Source organism: Scyliorhinus canicula, chromosome 1 (genome assembly GCF_902713615.1).
Source record: "Scyliorhinus canicula chromosome 1, sScyCan1.1, whole genome shotgun sequence".
NCBI classification, from domain to species: Eukaryota; Metazoa; Chordata; class Chondrichthyes; order Carcharhiniformes; family Scyliorhinidae; genus Scyliorhinus; species Scyliorhinus canicula.
Window position 1 is genome coordinate 190,059,338 of NC_052146.1, and position 12,888 is coordinate 190,072,225.

At 47.7% G+C, this 12,888-nt stretch overlaps 1 protein-coding gene across 3 annotated transcripts in view; it reads right to left on the reverse strand.

Moving 5' to 3' along the window:
- Positions 1–12,888, reverse strand: part of iyd (iodotyrosine deiodinase) — an 87,522-nt gene that overhangs the window by 39,604 nt on the left and 35,030 nt on the right. For 2 of the 3 annotated variants that reach the window (XM_038805035.1, XM_038805018.1), the window contains exon 5: positions 5,985–6,173. In XM_038805035.1, coding sequence (XP_038660963.1) covers positions 5,991–6,173 — 183 coding nt within the window. In that variant the 3' untranslated portion in view covers positions 5,985–5,990. Of the gene's footprint in view, positions 1–2,073; positions 2,375–5,984; positions 6,174–12,888 lie in introns of those variants that run through there. The other variant, XM_038805027.1, reaches the window with a different exon arrangement.

Below are 12,888 nucleotides of genomic sequence, written 5' to 3' on the forward strand. Positions count from 1 at the left end.
AGTGGTAGGTGAACCTTTAAAAAAAAGGTTTTGTGGACCTTATCAGATTGTAAGGAAATTAAGTGAGGAGAATTATGTGGTAATAACACCAGATAGAAGGAAAACTCGCTAAGTGTGTCATGTGAATATGCTTAAAAGATAATTTGAAAGGGAGAGAAAAAGGAGGAGGTTTTAATGATTATAAGTCAAAGTGACGAACCAAATCCAGATGACTTGGAATTTGACATAACTCAAATTTAGTTGGAAACTGAGGATATTCTTAAAAATTGGGATAAATTGTTGAGTTACCTTCCAGAGGAAAAACAAACTGACCTGAAAGATTTATTGATATCACATCGGCATATTTATGGAGTTGGTAAGTACTAAAATGGCTATACATGATGTAGATGTGGGAAATGCTGTTCCAATCAAACAACATCCATACAGACGTAACCCTTTTAAATTGGCACAGGTTAACAAAGAGATTGAGAGTATGCTTAAAAATGGCATAATTGAAGTAGGTAGTAGCTGATGGAGCTCACCCATAGTGATGGTACCTAAACCAGATGGTACCCAACGATTGTGTGTGGACTATAGAAAGGTTAATGCAGTTACAAGAAAGGACTCTTGTCCTATCCCATGTTTGGAAGATTGCATTGAGAAAGTGGGACAATGAGCTTTTATTTCTAAACTGGATTTACTTAAAGGTTACTGGCAGGTACCTTTATCCGAAAGGGCGAAGGAGATTTCAGCTTTAATCACTCCAGATGGTATATGCCAATTCAAAGTTATGCCATTTGGCATAAAAACGGCTCCAGCCACATTTCAACGGTTAACTAACAAAGTCGTTTCAGGATTACCCAATTGTGCGGTGCACATCGACGATCTGGTAATTTTTAGTCAGACATGGAAAGAACGTTTGAAGCATCTGATGGAGTTATTCGATCGACTTCAGGAGGCGGGTTTGGTGATAAACCTAGCCAAAAGTGAATTTGGTAAAGCCCAAGTCACTTTTCTTGGCCATACAAACAGACAGGGTCGAATGGTCACACGGGAGGCGAGACAACAGTTATTGAGGAGTTTCCGATACCCTCAAGACGAAGGGAAATAATGCAATTTCTTAGTATGAGTGGATTTGATCGAACATTTGTTCAAAGGTTTTGTAGCGTGGTTGCTCCACTGACGGACTTGCTCAAGAAGCGTAACAAATTTCAGTGGACAGTGGAGTGTCAACAGGCATTTGACGGCCTGAAGGCTGTGATAACCAATGCTCCTGTGTTGGAGAATTGCAAGGGACTCTGTGATCAGATTGAACTAAAGTATCTGAGTTTAAAGAGAAATGCCGAGGTGCAGAGAAATGAACGGATCGTGTAGAGACCTTCTTGTTCAAAGAGACTATCAATTGAGAAGGATTTCAGTTGGAGGAAGAATGAAAAAAAATGGACTATATTATTATACCTGTTTGCATATGTTCTTTTTTTGAAACGGCAAAGTATGTTTACTGTGTGCATTTCTTAAAGGATAGTGAAAAGGTAAAAATGAAACCATCTTGAAGTTGATAGTTTATTTTTTTTCTTTGGGGGAGGTGTCACGTGATAGTACCTTTAAGAAATGGGTGTCAATAAATGGGTGTGTATATAAAATCTGTAGGGAGAGTACCTTTAAGAAACTGGTGTTTACTACTGCAGTGATGTCAGAGTGTGGGTGAAGCTGGGCTGTCTGTCAGCTTTTTACTTTCGTTTTTGAGCAGGCTGCAGTGTGTGTTTTCATTTCATTTTCCGTGTCAGAGCTGAAGCCAGACCAAGCAGGTGTACTGCTGTTCTCTCTGCCATCAAAAGACTATCTCTTGATCATTTGGTGAATTCAGAATTATAAATGTTTTCAGTAGTGACTTTACCTGATGTGCTTCTGATAAAGGTTTTGTTTTTAAGTCGTATGGATGTTAAAAAGGACAGCTTAAAGGTTTACTTCGTGTTGTAATCTTTGGGGGTTGTATTTGTATTAATGGTTGCTAAGATGTTCACTGTATGTTTGAAAAAGGTTAACTTGAATTCATAGAATAAACATTGTTTTGCTTTAAAAAATACTTTCCAATTCTGCTGTACCACACCTGTAGAGTGGGCCGTGTGCTCCCCATACCACAATCTATTAAAAGTTGTGGGTCAGGTGAACTCCATGATACACTTTGGCGTTCTCTAAACCCTGGCCCATACACTTGTGACCTTTCACAGTGGTATTAGCTAGCAAGGTTAACAATCAGCAACATAAGGAAAGAAGATAGACTTTGGTCAACAGAACAAGAGATACACCACAGTCAACCAGAAGTTGAGAGCCAGTATGCCAGGTTGAAATAAGAACTGAGGATGCTGGGAAAATTCAACAGATCTGGCAGAATCTGTAAGGAGAGAAAGCAGAATTAACATTTTGAGTACTTTGACTCTTCATCAGAACTGAAGGGAGGGAGGGAGATTGTGTTAGATATTAAAGTGTATCTGTGGGAGATTGCAACAAAAAATAGAAACTTTAAGAACAAAAGACATAGTTTGGTGTGGATGGGGGAGGGGTGGATGGTTTGCATTGAGGCAACAAAAGTAAGGGATATTTTAAAAAAGGGGATTAAGGTAAGGGAGAAAGGTCAAAAATTAATGTTGGAGAACTCAACATTGAGTCTCTTGGGCTGCAACACTGCCAACCAGAAGGTGGCATCCACAGGATCACAAGGAGTGGGAGGAGACTATTTGGCCCATCAAGCGTGTTCCTCCATTCAGTGTTATCAAGGCTGATCTTGGGCTTCAAGTCCTGCTCGCTCCCCATATCCATTGATTCCTTGAGACACCAAAAATCAGTCTTAAATATATTGAAATATGGAGTATTCACAACTCTAGGGCAGAAAATTCCAAAGATTCACAACCTTTCCATGAAGTATTCCCTCCTCATCTGAGTCATAAACGATCGGCCCCTTATCCTGAGACTGTGCCCTCGTGTTTTAGATTTCCTGACCAGTGGAAACAATCTCTCAAGCCAACCCTATCAAGCCCCTTAATAATCTTGTCTGTTTCAATGAGATTGTCTTTCAATCTTCTGAACTCCCGAGAACATGAGTGCAATTTACCCGGTCTCTCAGCATTGGACAACCCCCTCATCCCACGGATCAATTCAATGGACCTTTGTCATCCACCTCCAGTACAAATAGTCTTTCTGAAATGTGGAGACCAAAACTACACACAGTACTCATCAAAAGCCTGTACAATTGTAGCAGGACTTCTGTATTTTTGTTCTCCAATCCCCTGTAATAACGGCCAACATGCTAATAGCCTTCACAATTGCTTGCTGTACCTGCATGCTAACTTCTACATTCCTTGTATGAGCACGTCCAAATGTCTTTGAACATCAGCACTTACAGGTTTCAGACAAGGAAGGATTGTAGACTCACTCAGGTATTTACTTACATCTAGTTTGGTAACACGATGTACAAGTTATACGTGGTGAGTTAAGTCTCTTCTAAGTGTTGCCTGTCTTTTATAGAGCCATTAACACACGACTACTGATGACATAAGACACATCATCGTCCTGATCACTCATTAACGTATCTATTATATTATTCCATTAAACTACACTATCCCCAAAAGTTTAAAATCTACTTTTTTAATAAATGTTAACATATTTTGACACATGAACTCCAAACCCATCTTGAACTGCTTCACACCTGTTCCATTTGATTCCTCCTGGTAAGGACAATTCTTTACTCTTGTGCTGACTGCACACTGTTTCTCCTCTATTAGCTTTCAGCCTGGCACCTACCAAGTGAGGTTATGCACCCACCTCACGCCCCTAGTGCTAGGTACCCTTCAACTGGTCCCATGAGGGCATTGGCTCTCGCTTTGTTGAGGTGTAATCCATTCACCTTTAACTGATCCTCAAACCTCAGGAATGCTGCACAATTTTTCCCACAATCTACTAACCAGTTTTATCCTGGTATTCCTACTCTCCCCAGTATGCGGACTAATCTAGAGACTGTTAGCTTTGTGATCCTCCTCTTCAATTTCCTCCTGATTTCCGGAAACGATGACTACAGGACCTCAGCCCCTTTTTCTTCGCCTTCATTGGTTCCCACATGAACCCTGACCTTCTGGCTGTTTCCCTTCTCTCCTCAAAATGCTCTGCAGCCTCTCAGATACATCTTTTACACTGGCACCAGGGAGATCAGACTGGATGAGGGATTCCCTTTGGCAGAAACACCTACTTATCCCCATGAGAGGGCAGCACGGTGGCCTAGTGGTTAGCACAACCGCCTCACAGTGCTGAGGGCCCAGGTTCGATCCCGGCTCTGGGTCACTGTCCCTGTGGAGTTTGCACATTCTCCCCGTGTCTGCGTGGGTTTCGCCCCCACAACCCAAAAATGTGCAGAGTAGGTAGATTGGCCACGCTAAATTGCCCCTTAATTAGAAAAAATAACTGGGTAATCTAAATTTAAAAAAAAATAAAATAAAATAAAATAAAAAAATAAATAAAAACTTATCCCCATGAGTATCAAATTTCCTGATGGTCACTGCATTTCTATGCCCTGCTGCGCCCCTGCCCTCTGCAGCCCTTTGCTTCATGGTGCCTTGGAAGGGTTCTTGATTGCATGCCCAACTCCCCCCCCCCCCCCCCCTCAACTCTGAACACCAGCTCGAGAGCCACACACCCAGAGGATTCCCACTACTCCTATCTCTGACTAATCTGCTGGTAGGTAGGCATTCCCATGTTTCTCGGGTCTCTTTAGTTATGGGAGGACCACCTCCCGAGAGTGCACTCCAGGAAGCTATCAGCCTCCTGCATGCCCTGCCATGACTCTAGCCACTCCTCAGGCTTCGAGACCCTGAACTTGAGTTTGAGTATGGAGGTACATCCTTCAGACATGGTTATCTAGCTTCTGTGAAATACCCTACACTTCTTAAATGACACCAGCTCTGAGGTTCCCCACCATTAAGCCTAAAATTAAATCTAATCATGATATCCGCTAAATTAATTTTCATTCATAAGCCTTTAGAGCTAACTAACAATAGATTTACTGTTGTCCCTTGATTTTAAATCACTTAATTCCTCTTCTCCTTTTGTACTGAATTCCCAAGATCATCACATTTTTTTATAGACATTAACAGTGCAGAAGGAGGCCATTTGGTCCATCGAGTCTGCACTGGCCCCTGGAAAGAGCACCCTACCTAAACCCACACCTCCACCCTATCCCTGTGACCCAGTAACCCCACCCAATCTTTTTGGACACTAAATGCAATTTAACATGGCCAATCCACTAACCCTATACATCTTTGGATTGTGGGAGGAAACCAGAGTACCCGGAGGAATCCCACACAGACACGGGGAAAACATGCAGACTCCGCACAGACAGTGACCCAAGTCAGGACTAGAACCTGGGACCCTGAAGCTGTGAAGCAACTGTGCTAACCATTGTGCTACCATGCCACCCATTCCTATTCTGTTTTTAAGGCAAATATTCCCAGTGTGGTTCATACGCTGATTGAGCAGTGCTACATTCTCAATATTGGCAATTTTAAGAAATTTGTGCACCAACAACATTTTCGGGACTCTGGATCTGGTGACATTGGCATTTGGGCGAGGTGGACTATTTTAAAAGTTTGGGATTTTGTTTCAGGCGTACTAGATTCCCAACAATGGAAGTTTAAACAAGGTGTTTATATTCCCAAGAAAATGAGTTGACAAGCTGTTTAATATTCCAACTAATGGGAATTTGGATATAGTACACTAGATTGCCTATAATGGGAGTTAGAACAAGGTGTACCAGCTCCTAATACTGGGAAATTGGTCAAGGTGTATTGAACTTGCAATAGTGAGAGTTCAGACAATGTGTTCTAGATTTCCAATATTCGGAATTTGGTCAAGATGCAGACCTTCCCTTTGAAGCTTTGTGGAGACACTCCAAATACTGAAGTGCGATAAACTGTGCTGATGTGGAAACATATCCATCTGCAGACATTCTGACTCACTTCAAGTTACACAAACACCATGATCTCATCCAGTGGCTTGCGCTTGATGTCTGGCACAGTGGCATCTCTGGCTGGGTAACCAACTGGCAGCAGCAGCAGCAACTTTTCATTCGCAGGGCGCCCAAGGATCACACGCACCCGAGGGCCGCAGTTCAGAGGGGTCGTAGTGACTGTCACAAGGCCAGCATTCTGTGGAGGGGAGGAGGAGGTCAGGTTGGAAGGAGAGAGAGAGAGTGGCAGGGAGTTGGGATGGAGAAACATGATTAATATTTTTATTGTACAAATTCACCCTTGGCTTGGGCTGTGACTTAATAAAATAAAAAAAGTAAAGATTTATTTTGGTGAATCCACTCCATCTTGAATTGGCAGTGAGCATGTTGCTCCATGATACTTTGCTGTCATGGAAACCAACTGCAGCCAATCCCCTTCTACTGGCCAATTGTTGACCGTGTCCAAAAGTCTACATGGAGGAGGCCACTGCGCAACAATGAAGCTCTTAAAACTTGATATGGCCGTCCTCTCAAGCTGTGGCTTAGTGGTAATACTTTTCACTCATTCATAGAATGTGGACACCTTTGCCCTTCCCTAACCTCCGATGAGAAGGTGATGGTGAGCTTCTTTGAACTGCTGCTGTCCATGTGCTGCTACATCAATCCTGCTGGAACCCCAACTGAACAGGTGAGCAGGCTATTGGTGAAGACGTTCCATGTCAATGATACCTTCCCTCACTTTGCCAATGACTGCGAATAGATGGGACGGCAATTGGCTAGACTGGATTCGTCCTGCTTCCTGTGCACCGAACATGCTTAAGTAATTTTCCATCTGTTGGGTAGATGTCAGTGTTGTAGCTGAAATGGAATAGCCTGGTTGAGGGAGTGGCTAGTTCTGACATACAGATCTTCAGCACTACAGTCCCCAACTAAGGTGGGCTCTTGAAGCTGGTCAGCTCTTCAGAGGCCTTCCAGCTTTAGAAGTAGAAGTAGAAAACCACATTTAAAGAGATGGTATTTGCTGATTTCTGAACAGGAGGCCATGATTTTCTGCATAGAAAGAGATCCTGCAGCTTGAAACAATCAAAACCATCATCAGATCGCAAATATGACAGCATGCCGTCGATTTGGATGAAAAGCTTTAGCTTTCAAAGGTCTGGCCTTAATCCTGTCAAATTCAATCTGAGATTTAGGAGTGCCCACATTGAGGCAGGACGTTGAGACGGGGGGGGGGGGTCCAAACAAAATCCAAAGCATTTCTTTCAATTGTAAAGCCACCAAGCCATCATTTGCTTCTGAATTTGGAATGGATAAGATAAATTAATACAAGTTGCTGCCTCTACCGCCTGTGTAGCAGGACTGCCAAGTCTCCGGAATTGGCCGAAATAGTCCAGGAATCAAAGATCAATCTCCAGGACGCTGCTGTGTGCAGTCATGGAGAAAAATCAGAGGGACATTAAAAAAATTGTTGTTTTTGTTCAAATCTATTGTTTTGGGGGCTGCTTTGCTGACAGCCGAGTGTCAATCCAATTGGGTAATGAGGGGCTGGATTCTCCCCTACCCGGTGGGGCGGGGGGTCCCGGCGGGATGGAGTGGCGTGAACCACTCTGGCATCGGGCCGCCCCAAAGGTGCAAAATCCTCCGCACCTTTAGCGGCCAAGCCCTCACCTTTAGGGGCTAGGCCTGCACCGGAGTGCTTGGCGCGCCGCCGGCCGGCGGGAAAGGCCTTTGTCACCGCCAGCCGGGGCCAAAGGGACTCCGCCGGCCGGCAGAAGTCTGCGCATGCGCGGGAGTGTCAGCGGCTGCTGATGTCATAAGACATGGGGGGGGGGGTCACCTCCACGTCGGCCATCGCGGAGGCTGATGCCCGACGCGGAAGGAAAAGTGTGCCCCAATGGCACAGGCTAGCCCACGGATCGGTGGACCCCGATCGCGGGCCAGGCCACCGTGGGGGCACCTCCTGGGGCCAGATCGCCCCGTGCCCCCCCCCCCCAGGACCCCGGAGCCCGCCCGCGCCGCCTGGTCCCACAGGTAAATACCTTGTTTAATTCACACTGGCGGGACCAACATTACAGCAGCGAGACTTCGGCCCATTGCGGGCTGGAAAATTGCCTGGGGGGGCCCACCGACAGGCGGGGCGCGATTCCCACCCCCGACGAATATCCGGTGCCGGAGAAATCGGCGGCCAGCAGGGGCGGGATTCACGCCGGCCCCCGGCGATTCTCCGACCCGGTGGGGGTCGGAGAATCCAGCACGAGGTTTGTGGTTTCCAACTGTTAATAGGCATGATGATGGATATTTTGGCCAACAAATGGCTGAAACATAGGGTTATGTCACGTGATGGAACCTCCAGAAATACATTTAGTCACAGTTGGCAACCCCAACCATTTTAAAAATAAATTTAGAGTACCCAATTGTTTTTTCCAATTAAGGGCAATTTAGCCTGGCCAATTCACCTACTGTGCACATCTTTGGGTTGTGGGGGTGAGCCCATGCAGACACGGGGAGAATGTGCAAACTCCACACAGACAGTGACCCAGGGCAGGAATCGAACCCGGGTCCTCAGCGCAGTGAGGCAGCAGTGCTAACCACTGCACCACCATGCTGCCTGTGGAAACCCTACCCTGAAGGGAAAATTCACCTGAAGTACAAGGGGCTACACATAAACAGAGAGAGCTTGGTCATAGCAATACTGGGTCAGTTGAAAGCCACAAAGTTGGAAACCAGGAGACAACACGGGCAGCACGGTAGCATGGTGGTTAGCATAAATGCTTCACAGCTCCAGGGTCCCAGGTTCGGTTCCCGGCTGGGTCACTGTCTGTGCGGAGTCTGCACGCCCTCCCCGTGTGTGCGTGGGTTTCCTCCGGGTGCTCTGGTTTCCTCCCACAGTCCAAAGATGTGCGGGTTAGGTGGATTGGCCATGCTAAATTGCCCGTAGTGTCCTAAAAAGTAAGGTTGGGGGGGGTTATTGGGTTACGGGTATAGGGTGGATACGTGGGTTTGAGTAGGGTGATCATTGCTCGGCACAACATCGAGGGCCGAAGGGCCTGTTCTGTGCTGTACTGTTCTATGTTCTATGTTCTATAACAGTTGTTCAAATCAAAATAAATAAAGAAACCCCAGGTGCGATTTTCCATTGACTGATGCCAAAATCACAATGGGCGCATGATTTGACGCCAAAACGCAAGGATAATAGATTCGACGCCAAATCGCAATTTTCCATCACCTTGACAGTAGTTTGCATATCATTAACGGGCCTGTCCCGATATTCTCCAGGGCCTACGCGATTCTCCACCTCTGATGGACCGAGTTCCCAATGGCGCTGTTTACTTGTGCTTTTTTAAATTGTGAAACTGGCGTTGTGGCTAATGAGGGAGAGAGAGGGGGTAGGACACAGAGAAGCGTGACTGTGGGCAGCCGATCACTGGCTGAGCTGTCTGAGGTGGGGGGTGGGGGGTGGGGCCTGCCAGGGTGGGGGGAGGGGCGGTGATGGGGGAACAGGCCGGGTGGCCAGGGGGGTCCCTTCACGGAACTAGGGCGGTGTCCAGTCGCGGACCGCCATTGCCACGGCCTGCGAGGCAGCCATCATGCTGCACACCCCAGTGACCACCCACTTAGGCTCCTGGTTCTGCAGAGTGACACCGGCTGTATGGGTGCCCCCATTCCCCCACCCCTGCACCCAACTGGCTGGTATACCCCACCCTACTCGGCCACCAACCGCCAGCGGCCCAACCAGGGCAATGCCCACTGAAGCCCCTACGTGGGCACGGGCGGGTGCTGTGGAGCATACCACTGGCAAGGACAGTGTCAGCTGACGGTACCGCAAGCATCAGGGACAGACAGCAGGGCCAGAGGCTCCCATGGTGTCAGGCACCGATGGGGCCAGGGGTGCGGAGCTGGGAAAGGTGGGGGGAGACACATGTCGGGACAGGGCCCGCAGTTCCAACTCGGGCTACCATGTAGCCCGCTGAACCTGGTTGGGCAAGGGGTACGCACCATGCTAACATGTCAGTCATTCACCCTCTGCAGACAATGGATATCGGAATACAACCAGCAATGGTGGCCTTCCTGCTGGTTGCCACAGACCTGCGAGATGCCCTGCGGCTGTATGAGCTGGAGCTGCTGGAGGAGGAGGAGGAAGCTGCAGCAGCAGAGCCTGCACCAGAGGAACAGGAGGCAGCCACCCAGGATGGAGAGCAGCCACCCAACAGGCTGAGGAGGGGGAGGCACCAATGAGGGCTCGTGTGTACCGGCAGTGCCTGTCATTCGAGGTCCTGCCGGACAGAGCATGTCGAAGACCTTTTTTTAAATTTAGAGTACCCAATTCATTTTTTCCAATTAAGGGGCAATTTAGCGAGGCCAATCCACCTAACCTGCACATCTCAGGGATTTGAGGGCGAAACCCACGCAAACACAGGGAGAATGTACAAACTTTGGCAGCACGGTAGCATGGTGGTTAGCATCAATGCTTCACAGCTCCAGGGTCCCAGGTTCGATTCCCGGCTTGGGTCACTGTCTGTGTGGAGTCTGCACGTCCTCCCCGTGTGTGCGTGGGTTTCCTCCGGGTGCTCCGGTTTCCTCCCACAGTCCAAAGATGTGCGGGTTAGGTGGATTGGCCATGCTAAATTGCCCGTAGTGTCCTAAAAAATAAGGTTAATGGGGGTTGTTGGGTTACTGGTATAGGGTGGATACGTGGGCTAGAGTAGGGTGATCATTGCTCGGCACAACATCGAGGGCCGAAGGGCCTGTTCTGTGCTGTACTGTTCTAATTCTAAAAAAAAACTCCACACTGACAGTGACCCAGAGTTGGCATCGAACCTGGGACCTCGGCACCGTGAGGCAGCAGTGCTAACCACTGCACCACCGTGCTGCCCCTCATGTCGAGGATTTTGGCTGAGCAGGGAGACCGTGCGACCTATCTGCCAGATCATGGCGCACTTGGCACTGCGGGGGAATGGGGGAGGATACCCCCTTCCGGTGGCCATCAAGGTGACGGTCGCCCTGAACCTTTACGTCACGCAGTCATAGAATTTACAGTGCAGAAGGAGGCCATGCGGCTCATCAAGTCTTGATCGGCCCTTGGAAAGAGCCCTTGGAAAGGGTCCTTCCAGGTGCCGACTGGGGACCTGTCCGGGATTTCACCAGCCTCGGCGCACAGGTACATCCCTGTCATCACGGAGGCCGTCTATGCCCAGACGGCTCAATACACCCACTTCAATGTAGACCGAGCCCACCAGTGTGCCCGAGCAGCAGCATTCACCATCATCGACGAGATGCCCCAGATCCAGGTGGTGATCGAGGGGATGCATATCCCCCTAAAAACACCTGCAGATGACAGGCTGCTCCACACCAACCCTCAATCAACGTGCAGCTGATATGTGACCATCAGATGCACATGATGCCCTTCTGTGCCCAATACCCAGGCAGTGTAGGTTTTCCAGGCAAGATTAGAGTCTTTTACGAGCTGGGAAAAGGACTTTGAACTTTAAAGCAGTAAAAAACAGCCATGTTTGGGGCTGCAGGACCTTGACTAAACTTCCCAGCAGCCTCAGCCCTGTGTGTGTGTTTAGAGAGGCAACTCTCAAAATCCACAAGCAGCAGAAACCCAGACAGGCCGGTGATTAGTTTATCTGCAAGATAAAGGAGTTTGTGACATCACCAGACTAGACCGGCAGAAGAACAATGCACCTGGGTTAGTTTCAATACAGGCGCTGATGGCCCTGGCCCAGAGGGAAGATAGAACCCATTTCCTTAATGCCATAGCATTCAGCAAACTCTGGAGGGACAATAGGGTGCCATTAAGCCCACCTGATACCAAAGATAACGAGGTTAAACCCACGTATGCTTCAATGGGGGCTGAAGATCACAGTAGCAGATAAGGCCGTAGCCTTGACTTGGTGTTTAAAAAGGATGGTCAGACCTGCCAGGGGGCGCTTCCTTTTTGTGACTCTGCTCTCCTGGCTGCTGCCCATCATCATCGTGCTCCTGCTGCCTGCTTTTTCATTTGTTCCAGCACGCAGCCTGAGACCCACTGAGCAGTTTAAGTTTGAACTTGGATTGTGAGTATCCTCTGGGTGTTAGCGAAGTTCCCAAGATTACTATAGTGGATGAGGCTTTTGGGGAAAGGGGGTTGCACGCATCTATCATAGTTTTAAGACACTGCTAAAATTGTGTAAAGTAAGCTTTTACATGGTGCCCGTTTAGTATTCCTTCCATAGTCATAGTTTTGTAAAGCATAAGGCATTTTGTGGTGTTTTCTAGCATTTGGTGATATTACATAGAACATAGAACATAGAATGATACAGCGCAGTACAGGCCCTTCGGCCCTCGATGTTGCACCGACATGGAAAAAATCTAAAGGCCATCTAACCTACACTATGCCCTTATCATCCATATGCTTATCCAATAAATTTTTTAATGCCCTCAATGTTGGCGAGTTCACTACTGTTGCAGGTAGGGCATTCCACGGCCTCACCACTCTTTGCGTAAAAAACCCACCTCTGACCTCTGTCCTATATCTATTACCCCTCAATTTAAGGCTATGTCCCCTCGTGATAGCCACCTCCATCCGCGGGAGAAGGCTCTCGCTGTCCACCCTATCTAACCCTCTGATCATTTTGTATGCCTCTATTAAGTCACCTCTTAACCTTCTTCTCTCTAACGAAAACAACCTCAAGTCCATCAGCCTTTCCTCATAAGATTTTCCCTCCATACCAGGCAACATCCTGGTAAATCTCCTCTGCACCCGTTCCAAAGCTTCCACGTCCTTCCTATAATGAGGCGACCAGAACTGTACGCAATACTCCAAATGCGGCCGTACTAGAGTTTTGTACAACTGCAACATGACCTCATGGCTCCGGAACTCAATCCCTCTACCAATAAAGGCCAACACACCATAGGCGTTCTTCACAACC